The 27,550-nt window shown below is 47.3% G+C and overlaps 1 protein-coding gene across 1 annotated transcript; it reads left to right on the forward strand.

Annotated features, from left to right (window-relative positions):
- The first annotated feature begins 335 nt into the window (after positions 1-335).
- On the forward strand, positions 336-27,320 carry LOC119407098 (uncharacterized). The gene is made up of 9 exons (XM_037673940.2): positions 336-592; positions 1,007-1,076; positions 3,389-3,829; positions 5,163-5,439; positions 8,999-9,077; positions 11,543-11,777; positions 22,979-23,111; positions 23,743-23,830; positions 25,160-27,320. Exons 1-9 carry the CDS (start codon positions 482-484, stop codon positions 25,457-25,459), a joined length of 1,734 nt encoding a protein of 577 aa, XP_037529868.1. The 5' UTR covers positions 336-481; the 3' UTR covers positions 25,460-27,320.
- The last annotated feature ends 230 nt before the right edge of the window (positions 27,321-27,550 follow it).

A 27,550-nucleotide genomic window follows, 5' to 3' on the forward strand; every position in this document is an offset into this window, starting at 1 on the left:
GATTTAGAACTTAACGGTATGCGTAATAAGGCTTGGCAAGTATTCTTAATTTGGAGATAAACAACACGATTTCCGGAGTAACGTTGGCCGCTGGATCTCCGCTTCCGCGACACGAATGAGTTCGTCTGTAATTTATTATGATAACTATTGCTTTTCAAGTACAGCGTGGCACACGCTCTTCATAGGTAATGAGCTTGTGGCACATTCTTTCAGAAGACAACGGGATTGAGTATTGTTTGTCTTAAACGTTCTCTAATTATTACCATGACGTCATCTCCGGTATTTTCTATTGCTGCCTTTCGTCGACAGGCGATATCGGGGGCGCTGCGATCGCCGCTTTCAACTCTACAAAGCGGGCATAAGCGGGCACGTGTAATGGCTGCGTGCGCCCAGTTACAATAAACCGCTGTAAACAACGGAAAAAAACATTTGAAGAGATCGCCAAATCGAACGCCGGCGTTCGTCGAATACCCGACTTGCTATGGGTGCCTACTTGTCGGAGCCCGTGACGGAGAAGTTCTCCACTAACGAGACGGGCAGTCGCATATCGTACGGCGCTTCGTCGATGCAAGGCTGGCGAATGAGCCAAGAGGTAAGACCTCTCTCTCATTGTGTTCGTGACGTGCCAGATCGTACACTATTGTCGCCGTAAGTCGGCGACGCCGCACAGACGTCCGAGAACTTGGAAACCGCGGACGCGTCGCTGGTAGTGCACGACACCTCCAGTAAGTTGTGGTCAGCAGCGTTGGCGGGCTCGCTGCACCTTTTCTGATCAGTGAAGTAGGACTGCGAGCTAGATGCCGCGGAAGTCGCGACCTTTCCCGGCGCGTTTCATTTGCGTTTTTCTTTTGCTTTCCGTTCAGTCGTCATTGTAATCTTGGCGCTTCACATTCCCGATATAAACACAGCGTTCACTGTGCGGCAGTTTTTTTAACGCTTAGGCTCCGCCCACGTTGTTGATGTAAACAAACCTCTGACCACTCTGGCGTTCCTTCTCTCGTTTCAGGATGCCCACAACACGATCTTAAATTATGATCGAGACACTTCGTTTTTCGCCGTCTACGATGGTCACGGTGGTAAGTATGCCTTCGACGATTCTATGCAAAACTGAGCGAATCACTGTTTGCGTGGCTGAACAATCGTTACACCACTGCTTGCCGGTTGCTTTCGTACGCGCGAAGTGTAACTTGCATCCGTGGTCTGTCGCTGTTTGAAACCTTCTGACGCATGTGTATGAGACATTCGTTGATTGACAGGAACGATCATTAGGACATTCTTGACCAAACATCGCTGATTTGACTCCCCTGTTGGGTTCTAATGAAAGCTGCAGGCACTGTTACTCGTTGGTCTCGAAGTATGTATGACCCCGCTCAAAACCAATGGCGCTGCAAGAAGTAAACAAAGCATGTGCACTATCCTGTCAAGAAGGGGCAAGCTGCTCGTGAATGCGAGTTTGAAGTGAGGGTGAATTCTGCTAGAAGTTGAATGCGCTAAAAATACCTTTTGTAAATCTTCCAATAACAAAGTAGCACTCACCATGAAAGTACCTATGGTATATTCCATAATGCTAATGAATTCCTATTCTTTACAGGTTGATATCAATTAGATACATCACAAATTTTCCTAATTGTTTTGTATATCCAATAATTCGTTATATTCGTGTTTTATTCAACAAATATCGGTCCACATTAACGAGATAAAATGTGCATTTAAAGCTAAAGCAAAACCTGTTACTTTGCACCTTTGGTGGCAAAGTTGCAGCTTAGTGATGCTAATCTGAGCTAATCACTAAGCTGAGCTAAACTAGAGTAATATTGTTAGTGACCACAGATGCACTTTGCTGTATGTTACTGCGAGTTGTGACACGACATATCTATGATCAGTGGTGATTGTTATCAGCGTAGAAGCCTGACACTGAAAATATAATTTCTTGCTGACGACCTTTTCAATCTCCATGCAATGTCAACTTACACACCAGTGACTTGTGTCACATTGTGAATGAGTGTATTTATTTGCTCTCACTATAGATACTTTACACCATGAGACTGTAAATGACGCCTTTCACATTCAGCAAGGGTCAAACAGTTAAACAAGTTTTCTTAGACCAGCATTCTTTCGCTGCCGTCTGCACATCCTATTTCATGTCTACTTGCAGACAAAATAGTATGTACTAGCAATCTCCAGTCATCTCATTGTTTTACAGAGATTCATTGTTGACGCAACAGGCAGTTACTGATGAGGGTTCCTATTTTTCTACCTTTGTAGGTTGTCCAAGTGTGGTTGCATAATGATTAGACCCCATTGTCTATTTTTCAGATCTAGTAAATTTAGCACATGTCTAAAAACAATATCATAAAGAAGATCACAAGCTTGTGATTCAGGTTTGACTGAAAAACCTCAAGAAAAAAAGCTTACGTATTCAAAATGAGGATTACAAGTACTCCTGTACTGCTGCTCCACGTAACCACTTCAGTATAAGTCATTATATTTATTCTTGTTTGTCTACCTACTAACCCATTTGAAGATATGTGTAGAAAAAAACTGTAGAAAGGACTGTAGAAAATGAAACTAGCTTTTTTTTTTCTATTTGTCTTATAGCATTGTAATAATTTATTGCAGTTAATAAAATGCGCATGTAGATATGACAGTGGCGTGACAAATGTAGCTGCATGATAACCTAATGATCCAGCTTTTAAAGGCCTGCTGTTTTAAGGTAGCATGTGCACTAGAAGTGTGATCACAGGGCCAACTGTACTCATAGGAAACTGAGAGACCATTGAATCTTCACTTCCTGAAGCAACACAGAAACTGTAAAATGGTGGTTAGTCAGGGTTGTTGGTACGGACGTAGTACCATAAACTGAAGTGATGCAATGCGTATTCAGGAACTATGCAAGACATATTGACAGGTTCTAGAATAACTTTGCCCATTTCATTTCTGGTGAATCTTAAGCTTGGTGGATAGGTATTCCTGCATACTCCTTTCGCCAAATGCAATCACAGCGGATAATTCGAACCCATAAACTCATCTTTAGCAGCACAACATTATAGACACTGAGTAATCACAGCTTTTACCACTCGCTGGAGTGGTAAAAGAATTTGGAAAGCAGGTTTGAAACAACACTGACAATTGGGCTAGTTGGTACGGATGCATTATCAAGAAAACAGCGCGACAGAGAAAGACTAAAGGACTAACCACACAAACACAGGTGCCGTGTTTGTGTGGTTAACGTTTTTTTTATTTCTGTCGCACAATTTTCTTAGTTCTTAGTAAGGTTTGAAGTATTTGCAGCTGGAGTACGCTGTCTCGGGACAGTGCGTCGTAGCTGAAGCACGTACTAAGGTGAAACTTGGGCTTGACACAGTTCACCTTGCCACATTTCATTCAGGTGCCGAGGTGGCCAAGTATTGCGCCATGAAATTGCCCGACTTTGTTAAAACGTTGTCGTGCTACAAGGAAGGGAACCTCGAGGAAGCCCTGCGGGAGGGCTTTCTTCAGTTCGACGCCAGCCTGGTGACTACCACCGGACTGAGCGAACTGAAGGCACTGGCCGGTACGAGTTCCGACGATTCGGGTGAAGCGACTCCGGAGGAAGGCGAGGCGGACATGCTTCACGCCGAAGCCACGATGCCCATTGAAGATCTCCTCGCACGCTACAGCGGCAGAGTGAAGGAAGCCGTATGCGAAGAGAAGGACGGTGGAAAGAAGGGCGGCGTGACCGGAGGAAGCGACGCCGATGACAAACCGGAATCTCAGCAGGCGGGTGAGAAGATTGTCAACGGGGAGTGTTCGCAGGAAGAGCAGTCGGAGCAGAAAGTCGACGATGAAGGTGAGGTCTCGGCTGGTTTTCCACTTAACGCTCGTTAAGCATTGTTGCAGTCATGCTGTTAAGTCTGCTCAGGCAAATAGGCATGCTGCTAGACTAAAATTCGAGGCTTAAAGGACTGTAAACGAAAGAAAAGCAACTAACACAAGTAACACCACTTCGTGCATTCCTCTCTCATCTTTGCATTCTTTTGTACAGGCAGGTTCACTGTTGAAGGGAACGTTTGCATTCAAGGCATGTTTGGATTTCACTCTCTTGCAAAAACGTAGTGGCTTCTATTTGCATAAGACTACTGGTGTTCACAGTTCTGACTCCTATGGACAGACTAGTATCCTGCACAAAGTATGTTTTCCCATCCACTTGCAGTTAGGGGGCCAGCAATTCGAAAGGTGCACATTCGAGTGATCCCGTTAACAGTGGACTGTACAGGGCTTTGCCGTGTTTCATATGTGCAGGCTCAAAAAAATGGTCAGCTTTTTATGTGGGAAAACTAGTAAAATGTTAGAGGAGCATTTCCACTTCAAAGATTTTTTGCATTTGTCTATGCTTTCTGGCCGCAGAGAAGTCGTACAACATTTAGCTGTTCCTATACGGGAATAGTTGTCCTTTAAAGTTTTGTTTAGTATCCATTATCCTAACTAGAAGGCCGCAGTTGCTGCTTGGGATAATTCCTAAAATCTTTTGACGACGTATGAGGTAATGAATACGTTAGATGGCATGAGAAGTCCCAGTGAGGCCTAATCAAGATGGGAGCTGTGATAAATTTCATTGAGTACTGACAAAATTTCTCAATTTCTTTTTCTTGGTTGTTGATATGTTTATGAGCAACATCATCATGCCTAGCTTTATTGCTACATGTCAGGAACAAATTTTGCCCATTGTCAATGATTTTACGGTAATGTCAGTGATGCCAGGTACATCACCTTGAGACCAGCTTCGTTGCCAAATAGCAATGTCTTGCATTTCCGTGCTTCTGCAGTCTTCATGGCTGTTAAGTGTCTTTTCACGTTCGAGTAGAGTGTACTAAAGCCTTCCAGAATGTTTGTTGGCACTTCTTTTGATGGAGCTTGCATACTGTTGTGTGATGTTGCCTCAAAAGCACTCTCAGAAGAATGTCTCGCTTTTATTTATTAATCTATTTATTTATTTCACATACCTTCAAGCGCCAAAGCATTACAAAGGGTAATTGGGCACATGCATAAAAAATTAACACGAATTATAATAAAGTTGTATAATGCTATTATCGAGTCACTGGACATATATATGGTTTAAAAAAAACAATAACAATGCTATGAAATTAAAGCAAATTTGATTTTGTTGTCTCCTCTTCCTGCAGGCAAGGCAGGAAGCTCGTGCGACACCGCTGAGGCGGGTGGATCGGCATCGTCATCAGGGTCAGCAGGCGCAGGTGACGAGGAGCCACAGTCCGGGAGGAGGTCGCGCCGGAACTGGAAGCCCTACATGGCGCTGGTCGCTGACCAGGACGCGTCTTCCGATTCCTCCGAGAGTGGCGAGGACGAAGAAGAGTCCGGGGAAGAGGAAGAAGCTGAGGATGAGGAGGACGAGGAAGAAGAGGAGGAGGAGGGGGAAGAAGGAGAGGAAGGAGACGAAGAGTGAGTCGCTTGTACTCTACTTTCGTGGCTGGCTCTTCTGCACGAAATTATGCGTAGTCGTTGTGCGGCTAGCTGCTCTGTGTCGTAGTGTGGTTCAGAGTTACAGGTGTTATGGCTGTGCGTCTTTTTTAAAACAAATGGATTGTTAAAGAAATAGTGCCAAAATCAAGCCAAATCATATTGAATACTGGGATCTTTAAAGAATAAAATAAATTCCCAGGGGGGAAAGCGATCAGATTGGGCAGGTGGTTTTATCACAGATGAAAGCTTTTTTGGCAAGTGCACTACCACGAAAAGTTTTAATTTTCATATATTTAATTTCATTTATTTTACACTCAACTGTACAGTAAAACCTCATGAATTCGAAATCCCATTTAATTCGAATGGTTTCTGCGGGCCCGTATTTTGCAAAGTAAATTTTAGTGGATAATTTGAAACGGTGGTCAGCACCAGCCCGTTTCATTCGAAAACTTTGGGTGCTATGTGCCAATTCCCGATCCCAATTTCGCGGCAAATCCGCGGAAACAACACGGAAGCCGCGCTGCTGCCGGCGGAAAAGAAAAATGTTAAGGTGTTTATTTGATGGCACTCAATGACAACACGCAAAGGCAAAGCACAGGCTTTCAACGGGAGCGGCATCCTTTCAAGAAGCCAAAGAGGCTTCGCTGCAATTACCCCGAGTTCGAAAAGCGGGTCACTACGGGCGGGTGCTCCACGGTGACAATGTCGCGCCCTCGAACGGCGCATGTTTGAAGATGGTTAGATGGTTTCGCGATCAGGTAGTTTACCGGGGATGTGCGCTCGACAACACGGTAGGGGCCTTCGTATTTCGGCAGTAGTTTTGAAGAGAGGCCAGTGGCAGTGGTAGGGATCGAGAGCCATACGAGCGCTCTAGGGAGGAACATGGGCTCAGAAGGGGTGGTGCCACCGCAAATGCTCTTCTGCAGCTCTTGTTTGTACGTTGTAAAGATCTTGGCAAGCTCGCAACACTCTTCAGCAAGCCTGGCTGTGTCTGAAATAGGCGCACACTCGGATGGATCCGGCTTGTGTGGAAGTATTGTGTTGATGATGTGCGACGGGTGCCTTCTGTACAGTAAGAAGAAAGGTGAGAAACCAGTAGTGCTCTGCAACACAGCAGTGACACGCGGGCAGCATGTCGCATGCTTCTCGCAACGTCAGCGCGTCATCATTTACCCATTCTTTCTGGGAAAAGAAAAAATAATAAAGGACGATGTGACGAAATTCACGATGTATGCGAACCTTCGATTGGCGGTTGCTCCGGCAATTTTCGCACTTGCACTGCTGGTGGAGTTCTTGCCTGCAAGACCTACTTCGAAAACTCTGTTCGTAAACCTCAGTGATCATGTCTTCCAGCCATAAGACATTACGAATTCCATTGCACTGGCCAATAATAAATTATTTATTTTACCAGAAAGAAGGGGCGAATGGTCGCATCATGACGCACTGATGCTGCGAGGAGTAGGGGACATGCTGCCCACATGTCACCACTGTGCTGCACTGAAGCACGTCTTCTTTTCTGCAGGCGCGCATTCAGCTAACCACAAGATTGTGGTTTTTGTTTTTGTTTTATGCGCTGGCAGCAGCGAGGCCCACTGTTTTCCTGGGTTTGTGGCAAAATTGGGACCGGGTATTGCTGTCAAACATAATCCTTGAGGCCTCAAACTAGCAGGAACACCAAACGACCACCTCTGATTACTTTCATTAATTGAACAAAGTTCTTTGCATCCCACTTTTTATATGTTTTGTTTATTCGAAAACCCGCTTAATTCGAAGATTTTTTACAGTCCCAGTGACTTCGAATTAACGAGGTTTTACTGTACATCCCACATATAACAATCTATAGGTTGTACCGACCATATTTCAGCGCACTTACGATTTTTCTATGCTACCCATTGAAACTGTGTCCACAAATAGTGAATATTTTTCAAAGCCTCCTACTTCTACAATGAACATTTCAGACACAGTCGCGGTAAAAATATGGTGCCTACAAAGCGAAAAAAAAAAAAAGTTATAACAGGTCTTCCGAAGCGTGACGGAGGCATGCACTTGTGCTTGCCCCACTCCAGTTTACTCGCGGCTAAGATATCCTAGATCGGCGAGCCCTGCACGGAGATTTCGGACGCTGCGAGCAAGGTCGCTCGCTTTTCTGATGCTTCTTCAGTGGCAGAATGACAGCGAGGGGGAAAAAAATAGGAGGCAGCATCAAGCCCTGCGTTTAAATTTCCACGGCAACTTTTTCTGGCGCCGTTCTTTGCAGCTACGACTACCTATGATGAACCAAACAATATCTTGGAACTGAAGAAACCACAAATGCAATAACCGCTGTAACTTTTCGTCGCACAAAAAAGTTCACTGCGTCCCTCAACTCGTCGACACCACAATGTGTCTTTTCGGAAATGGTAGAGACCAGCCGATCAATGATTATGGCTTCCACGCGATTGTGGCAATGCCTCCACAGATAAGCATCAGAAAAGAGCGAAGGTGAGGTGACAGCCCGTGATGAAAGTGCCATTATGGCTTATCGTCGATGGCCATATCATAGTCATCTGCAGCTATCTGCCTGGCTACGCGTGTGGTGTAAGCTATGCGGATTGATGGTGGTACAATCGCGCCATGGTTGTCGTGCACAAGTTCACCGCCGCTTCATCATGCGGGACCACTTTAGTGCTCGTTGCTTTGTAGAAACGAAAGTGGCTCTCTGGTGTTGAGCAGCACTGGCACTGAGAACAATGATGTACTGACAGCGAGCGTATACTGGATGTTTTATTAGGCGGCAACCTAAGCTTGCCGTGCCTCGTTGTGCAGGACCACGCGGAGACGTAGGGTGCGTGTTGCTTGCAAAATACTTGTCTTCGCCGCCTTGAACGAACGGGCTACTCGCTGTGCTTGTGCACAGGTGCAGCGAGTTGTACCAAATTGTACCATATACATGCATTGCCAAGTAAATAATTATGTAAGATGGAACATAAGTCATGATCCGAAATGAAAACAGTGTCGATCGATTGCTGTCTGATTTCTTGGAGCTGCTTGCTATGATCTGCCACACCACTACTGACGCGACAAAGTTACGTATCTGTTCTGTCATAAAGGCAACTAAATAAACTGTTGTTGGACTAATGCACAGTGGTGACCGAAAATTGCGATGCTGTACTGAATTTTGATCAATTCTGGGTATATAATTCATGTCCATACAAGCGCAATGTTGTAATTTAGAAAACATGAATGCATTAGTATTGCGTTCATATCTATTCCTTATCGCACAGGCTGAAGGAATGTTGGTACGCTGTTAACATTGTTCTTACGGCTATGGAAGGTATTCAACAATTGATGGAGTTCCAAAACCACGATATGATTATGACAGACGCCGTAGTGGAGGGCTCCGGAAATTTTGACCATGTGGGGTTCTTTAACGTGCACCTAAATCTAAGCTCACGGGCCTCGAGCATTCTCGCTTCTATCAAAAATGCGACTGCCACGGCCCAAAATTTGATCCCGCAACCTGCATATGGAAGGTATCAATTTTTCATCTCCTTTGCAGGGGCTGTGGTGGTTGGAACGAGCGACTGAAACGCAGGCTCAGCCAACTCAACACATTACCGACTGGTGACACCGAAACGGTGAGGCTCACATCCCATCCCTCTTTGCAGAGATGGTTACTGTTGTTGAAGTGCGCTGCGGACCTTATTCCGAGATGATCACTTTTTTGAGATGTCACCAAACTGTCACCTCCAATGCGTGCTGATTGGCTGGTGAGCAAAACTGGAAAATTGATGGCGCCTCATAGTATTTTTGGCAATGTTAGTTTTACATCACAGTGCTGTACGGTGCTGTCTTGACATCCACAGGATAAACGAACACGCCTTTTCACCGTCGGTTATTGGCAAAGTTTGGCATTTGAGTGACGTAGACTGTAGCTTTTAGTATTGTGCTGTGACAGATGTGCACAGCATTTTTTTTTTTCAGCTGAAGCTTTCAACGAGCATTTTCTTGTGTTTTAGTGATTGTTGTTTTGTAAACTTGTGTTTTGATGTGGTTTGAACTTGCCAGCATCATAAACCGCTCATGCGGTTTATCACACGCTGGCAAGATGTTGAGATGATGTCGCTGTGGCCATACACGATGGCTGAACTCTGTGAACGCGTTGTTTTAAACTCTCTATGAAAATACCTTTCGCGCAAGCGTGCATTCTTTAACAATTATACTGCACTTTAAATAAGCAACACCGATGCACGGTTGAATGCATTGTGACATCTTTGTATAGTGGTTCTTCGTGCGCACCTTTGTTCTTGCAATCATTGCAGCTGCCATGTGCCAAGCGCAGCCAGAAAAAATAGCCACAGCACACCTGTTTACTTAGAGTGTTGTTGTCGTACGTTGGCTTGTTTCTGCGCAACAAATTTTGCTCTATTTTATAGTGTCATGATAATGTCGAATATGTCAGTTTCAGCATTTCGGGACCAACTTTGCCATCAAATTGAGACAATATGTTGCATTTTCTAACCCTGTACATACCAAATGTCATTTGTTTTTTGTGCCAAAAATGGAGCCGTCACTTCTACAACTTAAAAATGTGTTGTTATTCCCTTAACTTGCTGCATGTTTCTGTGCAGCACTACCGATCTTGCATAGGGACCATTGCCTTCTTTTAACAACATTTAATGACAATTCAACTTCCTGTTGTGCGAATAGTTTGCATTGGAGTGAAACCTCATGTGTGTTTCTGAATCCTGTGGGTGTTGCTTAACCCTTTAATGCCTGAATTATGAAAGCACCGAAGAAAAAAATTTGTTTTTCGTTTTTTCAGCTTTAAATAGCAGCCTTAACACAAATCAGCAGTTGTATTATCCAAAATGCAACTTTAATGCATACTTTTAGGTATGTCGCGAATTCGCGACAACCGGCACTTAAGCCAATAGTAGCTCAATATGTTCAATGCAACATAAGTATGGCATCGCCGCATCAATGAAGCGGATCTCTTCAGGGCGACGTAACTTGGCGTCGTCATTGTTGTTGAATGCAAGTTTGACTTTATTGCCTCCTACCAATCACGTGACATCGTGTGGGCCACCACGTGTGCCCTAGACTCCGCCGCCCAGTATAGCCGACTTTTTGGGAGCCGACCGAATGACGTGAAAGTGACGGCACCGAGAAATAGATCTAGCTCACCACGAGACAGAGCCAGTCCTTTGTTCGGATTTTTCTGCGTCGCAAACAGATTGCTCTGCTGAACGATGTGTTCCGTGAAAATGTCATAAAAAATTCCTTGGAATATTCAGTAGAAGCTCGGACAGTGTCACATTGAAGATGAGCGGTTTTCCAGTGTGGCATTTCCCGCTGTTCTTGACAGTTTTTTTTTTTCACCGCACTGCATGTTTTAGAGAGGCACTAGCTTGGCTGGTCTACCACATCTTCGTCTTCATCCCCACTCAAGACACTCGTGCTTGTGCATGATGATCGACATCGACATCGTCGTCTTCGCTGTCATTGAGACAGCTGTCGTCACTTTTATCTTCAGGTGGCAAGTGCATGCGAAGGCTTTTTTTCCCATAAAATGAGCGGAAGTCCATGATGAACTTGTCATACCGGCAGTCATCACTGACTGACTCAAATGCCGGATGTCGCGAATTCGCGACATACCACAGAAGCGAGGATCGCGCAGGAAATAACGTACTTCTAAACAACGTGACATGTCGTGTGCAACCTCTTGTATGCGTGCACATCGAAAACATTTTATAGGAGATGGAACTTACGTCCCTTGGACAGAAAACAACGAAGTAGTGAGAGCTGTTGCACGTGCTTCGCTCTCTCCGGCAACTGATACACAACACTCGGTTCCAGCTTGCAATACCTTACATGCGATGGCGCTAGATGTCTAGTGCTGAAAGCTACGTTCGCCGCAAATACGTGACGGCCGCCGGTGAACGCATCAACGCGTTTCGTGTGTTACTTAATCGGCGTCTTTCGGTATGTCGCGAATTCGCGACAACCGGCAGTAAAGGGTTAACTCTATCAATGTTGCTGAACCCCATTGGTGTCACTTGGTTCACTCACACATTTTTTTTTTTTTTTTCCTTTTTTGCAGGCTGGCTACGACAGCGGCTGCACGGCCGTGGTCGGTCTCGTCCGAGGACGCCACCTGGTGGTGGCGAATGCGGGCGACTCTCGCTGTGTCGTCTGCCGCTCTGGCCAGGCTCTAGACATGTCGCTCGACCACAAGCCAGAGGACGCTGCCGAGTACAACCGCATCCGCAACGCCGGCGGTCGTGTCACGAAGGAAGGGCGGGTCAACGGTGGCCTCAATCTCTCTCGAGCCATAGGTCAGTGCACCACAAACTGTTTGGTCGCTGTGTTTATGTATGTATTTATTTGTGTTTTTTTTTACCTTCACATACACAGAGCTTTGCAGAGGAGAGTAGACCACACAAAGAAAAAAAAACTTGCCGTGGTTGAGCATGGCTAAACAAAGTTTGTGAAGTGATAGCTCAGTTTTGCTCGCTTTGAAAAAGGACGAGACCACTGGTTTGCAGAGATTTAATTTTTCTGCATGTCCTAGTTTAGGCAAGGACCACATGAATTGTACACGGTTTGGCTACACGTCGCACAGGAGGGACAACGTGTTGCACTACAAGACAACACACAGACGCTGTTTGGCGCCGTCTGCACAAATGCGCTGCGAACGTTGGGCTGTCCAAGAAATGAAGGAAGAAAAAAATTTAATGTGTACAATAATTTTTTTCTACCAGAACCTTCCCACACAGTCAAAAACCTTTTTGGGACACCTTCATGGCAAAGCCACTCGTCCCATTGAAGTAATGTAAAATCATGACTGAAAATTCGGATGCCCCATAGTGCACCGTACGATTTTTCGGACTCAGGCTGGCTGATCGAGTGGAACATTGAACTCCGTCACAAGCTGTCAGCGATGTTTACAATATTTTTGCTTGGTTGCCAGCACTGAAAGGTTGCCCTGGCTATGGCTAGAGGTCGTGCCAGTGTGAAAATACACGCAGAAATCACAATTGCCGCTCTCGAAGGCTATGTTTGTTGGCTACACATAATGGTCGCCTTTTGGCTTTAGCCAGTTGAGTATCTTTTGAATGGCTACCATGGCTGGCAGGCCAAGCCAAGCAGTGCTCGGAGTCAGCTCGGTGTGGCATTTGAGAATAATGACCACACGTACGACATGGACAAAGAGACTTAAAGGATTCCTCTACACTCTAAGAAAAAATTGAGTATTTGGGAAGTATTTCTGCCACACTATTATAATCGTCATCCACCTCGCGTAGATTCCTCGCATTATCACTGCGGTCCCAGCACTTCCCGGTCACGAACGGTTCGCGCGTTATCAGCGTGACATAGCATTCTTGATAGGAAAGTGACGAGAGCCGGGTTTTCAAGAAAGGAAATGCGAGCAAACTGGATGACGATTATTGTTGTGTGGCAGAAACACCCCCCAAATACTCGACTTTTTCTTAGAGTGTATTACAAAGAAAGAACTACACCACGAGTGCTGCAGCGCAAACTAGCCCGACGTCGTTCCCTTTGGTTGTTAAGGGTTGGCATTGTCAGTTGTTTCTGCATCTAGGCCTTATCAGCATCTCGCACTTTGTGTCTCACTCTCTTGTTTGTTGCTTGGCATGCAAGGCCGGATCTGCTGATGTGGTTCTGACGCCACCTGTTCCATTTGTGCCGTCGGTACCAATGAAGAAACGCGGCAACTACAAGACACTGATGATGGCACAATGATACGTCAGGTGGAAGGTGGCCAACCTCAATCTGATGTTGCTCGGGAGTTTTCGCTGAATTGGGCAATGATGAGATCATCCATCAGGTCCTCGAACCAGCACGGGTGCACAGTGACTCCAGTGACGCACTGCCCACACCACAGTTATCAAATGCGGATTTAATGCTGGTCGTGACAGTGCTGCTACTGACAGCGTACAGCGATGGCTAAATGCTGGCTAAAATACAGGCCTACTTGGTCGTGCGTGAGCATGCTTACCGTAATTACTCGAATCTAGGCCGACCCCGATTCGAAGCCGACCCCCTAAAGTCCGAAGCCCGAAAAAAAAAAAAAAAACTTACCTCGAATGTAGGCTGGGTAAAATTCACAAAGAGAAAAACAGTTGCGCGCTGCTTTTCATAGCCCGCAGAGCGCACCTTCACTTCCTTGGCCCCTTTTTCTGAGACTGTGTACGCCACCGGCATATCAAAATACACCGGCGTTTGGTCCGCGTTGCCGATTTGGTCTAGCAGATACGCTCTCGCTTCTCTCTTCCGAAGCACGAAACGCTGGAACTCCAGCAACTTCTCTTCATAGTCAGCCGGTAACTTTTGCGCGATTGAGGTGCGACGATGGAGGCTGAAGCCAAAGCGCTTCATGAATTTCTGCAGCCAGCCTCGGCTGGCTTTGAAGTCTGCCGCCGAAACACCTTGCTCCCTTGAAAACGCCCTCGCCGTCGCCTGGAGCACTTCCGTTGTCACTGGGAGGGCAGCTGCTCGCTGAGTCCGAACGAAGTCGGCCAATGCCGTTTCCATTTCAGGGTGACGGCCTTTCCGTGGACCAGTAAAAGCCATCCTCGTTGCGGTGCACGCGAAGAGCTTCTCCCGTTGGCCCCTCCAGTGACGAACATTCTTTTCGTCTACTCCTAAGTCCCGCCCGGCTTGAACGTTGGAGGACGACTCTGCGGCTAGTACAACGTTCCTTTTATACGCCACACTATAATGACTACACTCGTTTGGCGCCATTGAGCTACACCACACACAGCCCACTCGAAGCGAGACTCGAACTGACGAACGGCTCGCCTCAACACTCGCCACAAAGTTAAAAATGGCGGCCTCGCGTGCGTACTTAAGCCAGGTGTTGGCTCGGCTACTAACGGCTACAATACTGTCTAGGTGGCGCTAGCTTTGCAACACTTTTCTCGATGAAAAATGGCGCGTTTTTCAAAATCCTCGAATCTAAGCCGACCCTGGAGTTTGATACAAAGAAATTCCGAAAAAACTATCGGCCTAGATTCGAATAAATACGGTATGTGCAGACGTGCATTGACAAGTTTTTCCGGCCAAGGTGCTTTCGTTTCTATTGAATCCTTTCTTCGGACTCTCGATTATTTGGACTTTTCAGCGGTTCCTGCCGAGTCCGAATAAACGGTCGGCGACTGTACTTGTTTTATGTTTATGATGAAGAAAGCTTTATTAATTCGAGCTAGGCTACTGAAAATTGGAAAATAAAAATAGGTACTATTTCATGGCGCGCGAGCAGGCAAGCATTTAGGTTCTGTAGCTTCCACAGTACTGCCCAAGAAAAATCGACGAGTACACTAGAAGCTCGTTGATACATTTCCGAAAAAACGCAGAAAATAAACCTATGATCTGGGAAAACGTACGATCCGAATCCAGTAAAAATTTAGGCTGACAAGCCCATATTGAGGTGCAAGGCAAAAAACATTTATTTCTCAAAAAACATGAAGGGGCATTTCGATTTTCGAACTCGCTGGCAGCCAGAGGTCAGCCAGCTAGCTCCGGTCCTGACCGGAAATAACGTCGTGGTTACGTGTGTTGAAATCCCGAGGCAACCCGAATATCGCAAACTCAAACTCTGGGACAACCGCCGTAAACTTAAAGAAACGCTACCGCCATGTCAGCAAACGAAACTTTGCGCCGCATCAGCATTGGTTCTTTCGGCATTGCCGCTTGGAAATATGGGGCTAGGTTTGCCTAAGAGCGGAAATGATATTCTCGAGCATACGCATGTGGGATATGATCAAGTATGTTCGAAAGATGACGCGCGACTCACCCCGTCAGTGAAGAAAACTGCCGCCCCGCTAAAGGCATAACAAGTTGAACTCTGCACAGTGCCCGTAACAATCGCGGTATAATGCGATATGCGAAATCTCGCAAAAGTGATAACCATCCTCGGAAGCGATAGCTGCCTGCAGCTATCGCATACTACGTCGTACACTCGCGCTGATCAGTTTGTGTTCTGTCTTAACTTGAGACTTGCGGTTGTATGTTCACCGCCACTCATAATCGCACCATCTCGCACGCTGGAACGGGCTTTAAAAGATAGCGCCCTCATTGCGACTGTCAAGTCTTCACAAAGATGGCGGCGAGCGCACATCGTCTCGTTTTGGCATCTGATAACCAGAAACCTTCCAGATATTTTCCAGAACAAATTTTTTCTGGCAGGTTTTGATGACTCGCTGGTAGGCAGAATTGTCTAGCCAGAGAAAAAAAAAATGCACACCTACTGGAATTGCGCCGCGCGATGGGCGAAGTAACCCGAGAACGAACACGCTCGGGGAGAAAAGTGTGGGGGAAATTATGAGCCATATACACTGGGCACAATGGCGTCGTTGCTATAGTTAGGTGTCGCGGCGCGTTGTGCTGCTGCAGCGGTGGCATGTGCATTTCCGTAGGGCTTATACCGAACCGTGGCGGGCTGGAGGAGCGACAGGCTCCATTGTTTGGGCCGCATTGTTAGTTCCTAGGCTGTTGTTGTAGCCATGGGGTCTGAACTTAAGTGTGTGGAACAAGTGTGCATCTATGTACCGTGCTAGGGATGAAGGATTTGCAGTGCTCAGCAAAATCGTGCCAAGTGCTATAGAAAATACTTTTTTTTTATTGTTTACGTCCGTGTTGTCCGTTTGAAAATTTTGACGGCCAGCGTCGCCTCTTGCTTTTGGGTCGTTGTGTCGTCGCCGAGCAAATCAGAAGAGACGCTGAGGGGACAATTCAGCAAAGCAGAGAGCGCAGAGGGGGGGGAATGCATTGCAGAGAAGCTGCCATCGCCACGCGGTGGCTGTCTGCCACTTCGCGTTTCACAAGTACACGAGAGGGCCCTTTTTGCACACTTGAATGAGAGTTTGACTACAAAACCTATTATACGACCGCAGTTTTCTGCGGTGCTGGACATTGCTGCTGAATTGTCGTATTTTCCAGGAAAGTAACCGGCACGTATTACACACAGCTGTATTGGGTTATTTTTAATTTTCACTATTGCAAGCATAAGAGCCGGGAAATCGTACTAAGCGGGAACGTATCAACAAGGTTCTACTGTACAGTAGACTCTCGTTAAACGGAACCTGAAGGGACCAAGAAAATGTGTTCCATTTAACAGGAGTTTCGTTTACTGAGAGATGAACAGCAGTGCAGAATCCAAGTATGAAACCAATTATATTAGATGCAGTTGTTCCGTTTAAGCCGCAGTTCCGTTTAGCAGATTTCGGTTTACTGAGAGTCTACTGTATAGTGTTCGTTGAAGGTCAAATGCATGCACACAGGCTTTTTCCGTGTTTATACAGGGAGGAGCAGAGCCATCGCTCTAAATGAAATAAAAAGTATAAACACGTACAGGCACCAACTAGAACACAATTTTCAACAGTCACGCAACAAAAAAATTAAGACACAAGGTACATTTTACAAAACAAAGAAAAAAAGAAGACAACATTGTTCACTTCCTGCCTTGTTGGTTAAATAAGTATAGATCGACAAACAAAACATGTCATGGCCTGCAGTGGAAATGATATCAGAAGTTCCAGTCTTTGGAAGTGCACAGAATGAAGCGATAAATAAAATTGTAGGCGCAGCAAGTAGCAACGTCTACCTCATGGTGATAATATTGTTACGGGTAGCTCAGTAACTATTTATTAAATCGTTAAAACAGCGCAGGGTGGACAAGATGGCGTCAGTCCAGCAACAACCAGAGAAGCGACGTCGTCTTCCTCGTCTTTCATGCAGCCACGCTGCGGCGGATGTATGGTATCATAACCCCCCGGCGGTAGAAGCACCGTCTCGGTGCTTAATCTACACAGATGTGGTCGAGGGAGGGTAATAAGGCTTGAGCCTAGACACGTGAACGACGTCGCTCGTAGCTGCTGATGGCGTTGTTGGATCGGCTGGGACGATCTCATACGTAACGTCAGTGATTTGGCGAACGACACGGTATGGTCCAGTGTACCGTGACAGGAGTTTCTCAGAAAGCCCCACACGCCGAGTGGGAGACCAGAGGAGCACAAGAGAACCCGGAGAAAAGTGCACATCTCTATGACGACAATCATAGAGCTGTCTTTGGTGCTCCTGCGAGGCCTCGAGGCGATTACGGGCGAGTTGGCGCGCGTGGTCGGCGCGGGCGATGGCTTCTGCGGCATATTCGGTGGCGGAGGGCAGCAAGGTGTCCAAGGGTAGTGCGGGTTCTCGTCCGTATAGGAGATAGAATGGTGAATAGCCGGCAGTGTCGTGACGCGAGGAATTGTAGGCGAACGTCACATATGGCAAATGAATGTCCCAGTCCCGGTGATCAGCCGCAACGTATTTTGCGAGCATGTCGGTTATGGTCCTGTTGAGGCGCTCCGTGAGGCCGTTCGTCTGTGGATGGTACGAAGTCGTAAACTTGTGTTTGGTATTGCAAGACCGCAGGATTTCGTCAACGACAGCTGAGAGAAAGGTGCGGCCACGATCAGTGAGAAGTTGGCGAGGGGCTCCGTGCACTAAAATTATGTCGTACAACAGAAAGTCCGCAACGTCGGTAGCGCAACTCGTCGGAAGCGCTCGTGTGATAGCGTACCGCGTCGCGTAGTCTGTGGCGACAGCAATCCATTTATTTCCGGAGCTGGAGAGTGGGAAAGGACCAAGCAGGTCAAGACCAACTCGAAAAAAAGGTTCAGCGGGAACGTCGATCGGCTGAAGGCATCCAGCTGGCAGGGCTCACAAGCGGCGACATAGCGTCGAACAGAACGGGCAAGTCCAGGCCAAAAAAAACGACGACGTACACGGTCGTATGTGCGGGAAACGCCCAAGTGGCCCGCCAAGGGAGCGTCATGAAGTTGGTGAAGGACAGTCGAACGCAGGTGGGCTGGTATGACGAGGAGTAAGTCGGAGCCGAGTGGATCGAGGTTGCGGCGGTATAGGATCCCGTCTTTGACGAGATACATTCGTACAGGCGCGTCGCGAGGCGTGGACTCAAGTTGGTCAATAATGGCTCGTAAAGAAGAATCCTTGCGTTGCTCTTCGCCAATATTGAGCAGCTGCGACACAGAAAAAGCGTCTGCGATGGTATCAGTATCGGTTGCTTCCTCCACAGGGTAGCGGGATAAACAATCCGCATCCTGATGCAATCGCCCTGTTTTATACGTTACAGAGAACGTGTATTCTTGCAGGCGTAGAGCCCAGCGAGCGAGTCGTCCTGTGGGATCCTTGAGTGAGGCTAGCCAGCAGAGCGCGTGATGGTCGGTGACGACACAGAATGGGCGCCCGTATAAGTATGGACGAAACTTGGCGACTGCCCACACAAGAGCGAGGCACTCGCGCTCCGTGATTGAATAGTTGCGCTCGGCGGGAGAGAGCAGTCGGCTTGCATAGGCTATAACACGGTCGTGTCCACGTTGGTGTTGCAATAACATTGCTCCTATGCCATGCCCACTGGCGTCAGTGCGGACCTCGGTTGAAGCTGATGGGTCGAAGTGGGCCAAGACTGGCGGCGTGGTAAGCAGGGTCGTAAGTTGGGAAAAAGATGAGGCTTGATCAGGGCCCCAGTAAAACGGGGCGTCTTTCTTCAAGAGGTCTGTGAGGGGGCGTGCAATGGTCGCAAAGTCCTTAACAAAGCGCCGGAAATAGGAGCACAGCCCCACAAAGCTGCGAACATCCTTTGGGGACTTCGGAACAGGAAAGTTTATAACGGCGCGAATTTTCTCTGGATCTGGGCGCACGCCTGTGGCATCGACGAGGTGGCCAAGCACGGTGATTTGACGACGAGCAAAGTGGCACTTGGAGGAGTTCAGTTGAAGTCCGGCTCTACGGAAAACGTCAAGAATTGCCTCTAAACGACTGAGATGTGAGTCGAATGTGGGCGAAAAAACAATAACGTCGTCGAGATAACACAAGCAGGTGGACCATTTGAACCCTTGGAGCAATGAGTCCATCATTCTTTCGAAGGTGGCCGGCGCATTACAGAGACCGAAGGGCATCACCTTGAACTGATAAAGACCATCAGGAGTGACAAATGCGGTCTTCTCGCGATCCATGTCATCGACGGCTATCTGCCAGTAGCCAGACCGAAGGTCGATAGTTGAAAAATAAGTAGCACCATACAGGCAGTCTAGGGCGTCGTCGATGCGGGGCAAAGGGTAAACATCTTTTTTGGTAATCTTGTTGAGGTGCCGATAATCTACACAAAAGCGCCATGTTCCATCCTTCTTTTTGACAAGGACGACAGGAGAAGCCCAGGGGCTGCACGAGGGTTCGATAATGTCTTTCGCGAGCATCTTCTCGACTTCCTGTTGTATTGCTGTACGCTCCGACGCGGAAACACGATATGGACGCCTGTGAATAGGATTCGCATCGCCAGTATTGATGCGATGCGTAACGACGGTCGTTTGGCTTAAGGATGTACTGGCAAAATCAAAAATATCGCGATAGCGCTCCAGAACTTGGCAAAGAGCTGCAGCTTGATCAGACGTGAGGTCCGATGAAACCATCCGTTCAATGTCGACGCCCGAGGATGGTGATGAAGTTGAACCTTGGGCTGAGCTGCAGCAATCGTCCACTCTGAAGGGCTCGACATGGTGGTCCTGAAGAGCGGTAATTTGGGCGAGGGAGATACCCTGTGGAAGAACTTGTGCAGTCAATGCGAAATTGACAAGAGGAAGGCAGGTGCGGTTTCCAGTAATTGTCAGAATCGTGTGCGGAACAGCGACGCCACGCGTAAGCATCACGGCAGGAATCGGTGCAACCATGTAATCGCCGTCAGGTACAGGTGGCGTGGAGGATAAGTCGACGTGTATAACGGAATTAGGCGGGAGGCGTATGAAATCCATGCAGCTCAGACGACTTTGAGGTGGGTAGGTCGGATCGGAAAGGAGAGGCAAATCAAGGTGAAGAGAGCCGGCTGAACAGTCTATGAGGGCAGAGTGAGTGGCTAGGAAATCCATACCGAGAATGAGTTCATGAGGGCAATGTTCGATAACAGCAAAAAGAACGACAGCGCTTCTATCTTCAATAGTAACTCGGGCAGAGCACATGCCAAGGATAGCGGCAGTTCCCCCGTCGGCGACTCGTACGGCTCGGTTTAGGGCGGGCGTGACAACCTTCTTAAGTCGGCGGCGAAGAGCAGCACTCATAATGGACACATGCGCCCCAGTGTCTATTAACGCGCTCACAGGAACATCGTCCACAGTAACGTCTAAAAGATTCCGGTTGGTCGTTAACGTCAAAAGAGGATTTCTTGCTGAGGTCGTCGATGCAGCTCCACCTCCAGAAGCTGCACTGCCTAGTTTTCCGGTCGGAGGCGCTGCGAATAGGTCGGAGAGGCAGCACGGCGAGATTGTGGGGGCGAGCGAGATTGACGGCGAGCAGGGGATGGTGAGCGGTCGTAGCGAGGTCTGGTCAGAGGTGCGGCTGGAGCAGAGAATGTGGTCGGCATAGAAGATGCAAGTGTTGAGGACGACTGGGTGACAGAGCTGGCCTGGTTTGGAGACCCATAGTGTGCCGTTGGAGCCCAGTGGTTGCGGCAATGGCGAGCGATATGACCAACGCGTCGGCAGTTGAAACATATGGGCTTGTCGTCAAAGGTACGCCATTCGGACAGGTTGCGTTGTCGAGAATATTTGGACGCAAGTCGAGGAGTTGACGGCCGACGATAAAAAGGCTCAGCAGAATATACAGGTGGAACAGGATGTAGGCCGACGTTCGATAATTCTTGACGGACGACGGCCTGGATCAAGGAAAGCGTGGTCGGGGAAGGCTCAGGCGTTGTGAATGGAGTCACTACCGGTTGCGCTGCCTCGACTTCTCGACGAATGATGCGGGTGAGGTTGTCACATGGAGGGGTCTGGCGGAAGACGTCATCACAAGACGAAGTAGGCGCTGTGTTCGGAAGGCGCGTGATGCTTTGAGGTACGCGGCGGGCTTTAGCCTGTTCGAGACGGCGGCATTCTTTAAGGATCGTGTCGATGCTCGCGACGTTGTTGAAAACCAGCAGATTGAAGGCGTCGTCGGCAATACCTTTTAGTACGTGGTTAACTTTCTCGTCCTCCGACATGCGCTGGTCGGCCTTGCTACAAAGAGCCAAGACGTCAAGGATGTAGGAAACGTATGATTCCGTAGAAGTCTGGGCGCGTGTGGCGAGAGCCTTCTTTGCAGCGAGCTGACGACCAGAGGAATCGCCGAAAAGGTCGCGGATCTTCTCTTTGAAGAGATCCCAGCTCGTTATTTCGTCTTCGTGGGTTTCAAACCATGTCCGCGGAGTGCCGTCGAGGTAAAAAAGAACGTTAGCGAGCATGAGTGTGCGATCCCAGCGGTGCGTAGCACTGACGCGCTCGTACCGGTGCAGCCAGGCGTCAACGTCGGTAGAACCATCTCCGGAGAACGTGCCTGGATCTCGGGGGGGCGAGAACGTGACGTAGGTTGTAGCTGGGGCGGAAGGGGTCGGCGGTGATGAAGCTCCGGCAGGCGAAGTCGGTGAGGGCTCGCCGGTGTTGCGACCGCTGCGCGTCTCCATGGAGGTACGGGAATCGTCCACCTCCACCAATAATGTTACGGGTAGCTCAGTAACTATTTATTAAATCGTTAAAACAGCGCAGGGTGGACAAGATGGCGTCAGTCCAGCAACAACCAGAGAAGCGACGTCGTCTTCCTCGTCTTTCATGCAGCCACGCTGCGGCGGATGTATGGTATCAATATGTAGAAAATAATAAGTTGCGGGGGGGATGGATGGATGGATGACCTTTCAAAACTGTATGATGGTGTACCTTGTGGAAAAGAGTAAGGTGAGATGCATTACATCACGATTCAACTGACTGAAAAGGAATTCGTGCATTGTTTGATCAGTTGCAATTCTTTTTTAGGGGCGAAGCTCCTTAAGGCGGCACCCGTTCGTCCTTCGTAGTCGTAGTCGTAGTCGTAGTAGTCGTAGTGCGTAACCATTCTTACACTTTGACCTCCAAGGTGGTGCCGGTGGGAGATTTTTCCTGTGCGTTGTTAAACAATAAAAAATTCGCAGCGTTAGCTAAAAGCCGACTTCTTCTGTCTCTCATTCCCATTAGCAGCCATTGTTTACCTCCAAGGTAGTGCCTGGTGAGATTTCTCCTGTGCGTGATTAAACAATAAAAATTTTGTTCAAAACGCCCTTGATTGATGAAATAAACCAACGAAAGACGCCAGATGTTTCGTAAAAGCAAAACGAAAGAACGCCAGATGTTTCTAAAGCAAAACGAAAAGACGCCAGCTGCTTAACGAAAGACGCCAGATGTTTTCGAAAGCAATGGTTTTCTAAACAATGAAAATTCACAGCGTACATGTAAAATTAAAGTGAGCTGCAAGTCGTCATAACTCATCGAACCTTTAGTATAAACGCGCCCGATCTCATGTCGGTGATGATGTACTGGGCAGAATTCACGGAAGATTCACGGTTTACCGATGAACCTCCGCAGCTTCGCCCACTCATCATCATTCACTCCGTGGATATGCTGTGATTTTTTTTTTTCCCCTTATTGAGAAAATTCCTCCGTTCTTTCGACAGGTGACCACGCGTACAAGCGGAACAAAGATCTTGAGCTGCGGGACCAGATGATCACTGCGCTGCCCGACGTCAAGGCACTGGACATTGATCCTGCCACCGACGAGTTTATGGTCTTGGCCTGCGACGGCATCTGGTGAGAACTCCCAGAAGCGGTCTTCCGGATGGGCTCTCAAAATCTGTTTCACTGGCACTTGCGCCATTAAGCACCATATACCACCATCATCGTTATCAAAATATGTTCTGATATGCACTGAACCGTCCAGCAACTAGAATATGTGAAAGATGAAAATTTTTGATAAAACATCGACCCTTACTCTTTGTTATTGAGTTGTGACATTGACAGGACATTTAAAATTTAAATCTGCTTGATTCGTACGGGGAATTGGAGAATAAAGTTAACGCTCAGGTTTCGATAAATGTTGGTGTTTCCAGCTGATTGAATAATAATGCGAAAAGGCAAAGTCGAGAAGACGACACACACACATGGGGAGCTCACAACCAACTGCACCGCAAAATGCGCAAAGTAAGATTTCTATGACTGAAGTGCTTGCATTATGCAAACAGCCATTCCTGTGAAGTTCAGAAGCATAGACTAACTTTATTGAACCTCATGTACCAACCATAATGGAAAATACTTTTTGTAATGCATGAAAAGTTTTGCTGCACCTGACTTCAGTGTGACAACGCGCGGACACGTCACTGCAAATGATCTTTCCTCCGTCCTGGTTAACATTGTTTTAACGCAAAGAAAATCTTTTCTGCAGGAACAACATGACAAGTCAGGAGGTGGTGGATTTTGTGAAGCGCGAACTGGACAAAGGTACCCGTCCACTGTCTACAATCTGCGAAATGGTAAGTCGGTCAATCGGTGACTTTGCAGGTGGCAGGTGCCTCTGCACAATGGCAAAGTTTTGTTCATACAGTTGACTGGCGATTTTTCGGACATGCTTGAAAATTCGGACACTCTCACGGCACCGTCACAAGTCCCATAGACATGAGTGTACGTCTGATTTTTTGGACTTTCAGCCCAAATTTTAGGTCCGAAACGGCATTAATTAAAGCCCCCACCGCGGCTGCATCTATCATCCCGTAGGTTTGAACCAGCGCTTTCTTGAGTTGATCTGTTTGCCGCCGTATAGTAGTGCTCGAAAGTCAGCTTTGTCGCAATGCTTATGTGTTATGGGGTGAAGCATACCAGGAATCCAAAGGCGCCACTATCACGGCGCGGTGCAGTGATGGCTTTACGGATAAGCCGCGGAAATGCATGTAGGCTTGATTAGCAGCAGGCGGCAAACGCGCCAGTACGGCCTAATCGCATTTATTTTGCCACCAGACCTGCACGGCACGCTCGTGCTGCTGAATTGAGGCAAGCATTCACAGTCCCAGCAGTGGATGCCCAGATGTCCTGAAATTCGCACTGTCACTGTCGGCTGGGCATCCACTGCTGAGATTGTGAGTGCTCGCCTCAATTCAGTAGCACGAGCGTACTGCGCAGGTGTGGTGACAACATGGCTCGAGAAATCATAAAAGCCCATAATATCGTGAACCTAAAAGACGGCTGCGTCAGTATCCTTTCCATAGCCCTTTTAGATAAAGAGTTAGCTTTCCTATCGGGGGCTGGATAGTCACGATTCCCTCTCATCAACTGCTTTGAACGTGTATCTGTCAGGCTTTGCTCATTTTGTTGCGCCTTCTTTTTCTTTCTTTCTTTCTTTCTTTTTTTTTTTTTTTTTCGTTGTTGTTGACACATGCTGTATGTTTACCGCAGCATATGAGCAATAAAACTCCAGTTGTTAGTCACCGCCTGTGCCCTGTGTTCCGTCCGTCCTCGTAAAGTGCATGTTGTTTTTGCTTTGTTATGATCAACCAACTAGCTCGAGATGTGTGATTCCTAAAACAAGGCTAACAATGCTCAAAACCAGTGTAAAATGAACAGCGTCTAAAATATTATAAACTACAGAAATAATGAAGAATTAATCGCAATAATTTACCTGAAATCGCGAGAAATGCTTCTGAATCATCTGGCTGATACCTGCACCGCGCAGTAGAGGGCGCCACCACCTCGGAAAGCATGCGATTGCCAAGGGAATTGCTGGGTTGTTTGTGCTAGACACTTCCACTTCCTTAGGTTTCACAGTTGTGGAGCTGCATTTTTTACTTTTTTTATCTTGTTCTTTCCAGCTCTTCGACGCTTGCCTTGCGCCAGACACGACAGGCGACGGCACGGGCTGTGACAACATGACCTGCATCATTGTACAATTCCATCAAGACAAAGATGACGACCACGTCGCCAATGGCAACAGAGGACAGAAGCGGTCATTACCTGCAGATGGAGAGCCGTCGGAAGGCACAAAGGAGTCCGACAAGGACACTGTTGAAGAGACCCCGTCGAAGCGGTGCCGCGTGGACGATTCTGCGACCGCCGGCGACGTTGAAGCCACTCCTAACGGTGCCAAAGCGACAGAAGTGACGGATGTGTAGACATACAAAACTGCCATTTCTTAGTTTTTTATCTTTTTTTTGTTACTGCTCTCCCGTCTGTTCTATTGCTTCTTCGAGTCTCTTTTGCATCACAGTTTTGCGTCACCAAGTTGCATCAGTGATTTTTGATGCACCGAGGTGCACATCGGTGCTACTTGGTGCAGAGTCGTCGTGTGCGTTGAGAACAGATGCTTTTCACATTAATCAGAATGCACCTCCCTGATTTTTTTTTTTAGTCCCTGCGAATGTGGTCCCTCTCTACACTGACGCATGAATTCAGCCTTAATTCAGCTATGTTGTGATTTGTAGATTCTGTAAAAATTATCTTTGTTGGTTTACTTTTGATAAAAGTGAAACAGGTCTGCTAGACAGAGGCCTCGTGTAGGCGACATGAGGGATATCACTTTTTGTGGCACTCCCATGTGGCCCACCTGTGGCCCGCCCATGCGGTTGAAGAAAGGTAAGCTTCGTAAAAATTATCCGAGCGCCTTATTTGGTATGTACATTTTTGAGAACACGGAACATGTGTTCGTGTTGGCAGTACTACCGGAAAAGCAGGCATTTGCTGATACTGCTAGCATTGGTCGCCTTGGTACTTTATTTGGTACTTGTCTAATATTACCTTGATCTCGTGAAGTTGTTTTTGTCTCTCTGGGAGCATTCTGAGAGCGCTAGGAAGAAGGGAACATCCACTGCTTTGTTGTCTCTGCTTTGTTTTATTGTTAGCTCTGTCCATTAGCTATCGAACACCCGACTTGGTGGCAAAAACTGGCACATTCTACTGGCTTGTCAGCAGTGTTATGGGAGCCTGAACACAATTAAACACTTGTTGCAGCGGGAGTGGGAGCAAGCGTTTTTGAAGATTGCCTTGGGCGGTCCAGTAGATTGTCCGCTTAGGCACGCAGGCACGTGTTCCTACCGAACCAGCACTTCCGTTGGTATCATCTTTTTTTTACAAGGAAAGCCATTTTGCACGGTCCCCACTAATGTCACGTGTGCAAAAGGTGCAAAGACGTCTGTAAACTCGGTGATCTCGCTGTACTTCTGCATTGTGCACGCCACTCGCAACCTCTTCCGACGAACTCTGCTGACAACTACGTAAGTTACCACACTGCACAGCTTGTAAAGGGGGGGAACTTTGTACTTTCATGTCGCCAGCAGTTCTTTACGAAAAGCCGTGTGGACAGTTTCGGCACATTTCTCACGCCGGGCGCCTTGCGTTGTGACTTTAAAGATGACGGTAGGATGTGTTTGTCACGTCTTGGCCTTCGATTTAAACGTTTTTTTGACTTCCACTGGCCGTTATTTCGCTTTGGGTGTCATCGCCTTCTAGTGTCTTTTACGTGTTTGTGCAGAGGGATTTCTGTTGTTTATGGTGTGTTCACAGGCGGTAGTCTCACACAAGGGAAGCCGCTGCCAACAAACTGTTACGTTTCATACGATGGTAAGATATATCTTCGGCACTTGTAATGTACGCTGACTCGCCTGTCACTCATATACTTTGACCGGTGTACCTTTGTTAAAGTAGGTCGTGCATAAAGTGTATGCTGTTTCATAATAGGCAAATGTTAGTGCTACTTTTGACACTACGTGTTGCCATCTTATACACATGGCGCAGTTTTTAACACTGGTTAATTTCTCGGTTGTTGCCTCCAAACCTATGTGCAAAGAGTGGCTCTTGTACATACCTCGTGGTACAGTTGCCGAGATGTTCGCATTACGATTGTTTTGTTTTGTTTTTCAGTCTTGTTATGTCATGTTATATGCACTGTGCGCTTGTAAATAATTGCTTTTTCTTGCTCTCAAGACATGCCATGTTCAACAAAGGAGCATCACACATAAATGTTCATTGAAGGAGCGATATGCTGTATCACATTTTTTTTTTCCTAATATAGATGGTTCTTTGTGCAGTACATCAGCCATTATGACACTTTGACATGTGCAGCGGGTCGTTCGACACAAAATTCTTCCTATGCGATTCAGAGCGATGAAATGAGAGGAGATGACGTGATAATCTGCATGGTTCTTCGTACAAACATTCGTGAATGCTGCCACTTCCTTTGCCGCACTCATTCTGTTCCAAACTGGAAA

The sequence above is a fragment of the Rhipicephalus sanguineus genome, chromosome 10, assembly GCF_013339695.2.
Source record: "Rhipicephalus sanguineus isolate Rsan-2018 chromosome 10, BIME_Rsan_1.4, whole genome shotgun sequence".
In the NCBI taxonomy this organism is placed as follows: domain Eukaryota; kingdom Metazoa; phylum Arthropoda; class Arachnida; order Ixodida; family Ixodidae; genus Rhipicephalus; species Rhipicephalus sanguineus.

Bases quoted from the DNA above. Each gene is read 5' to 3' on its own strand.
- LOC119407098 (XM_037673940.2), top strand. From the start codon at position 482: ATGGGTGCCTACTTGTCGGAGCCCGTGACGGAGAAGTTCTCCACTAAC. The intron at 3,830-5,162 runs GTGAGGTCTCGG...CTCTTCCTGCAG, and splicing joins GCAGAAAGTCGACGATGAAG to GCAAGGCAGGAAGCTCGTGC. The intron at 9,078-11,542 runs GTGAGGCTCACA...CCTTTTTTGCAG, and splicing joins CGACTGGTGACACCGAAACG to GCTGGCTACGACAGCGGCTG.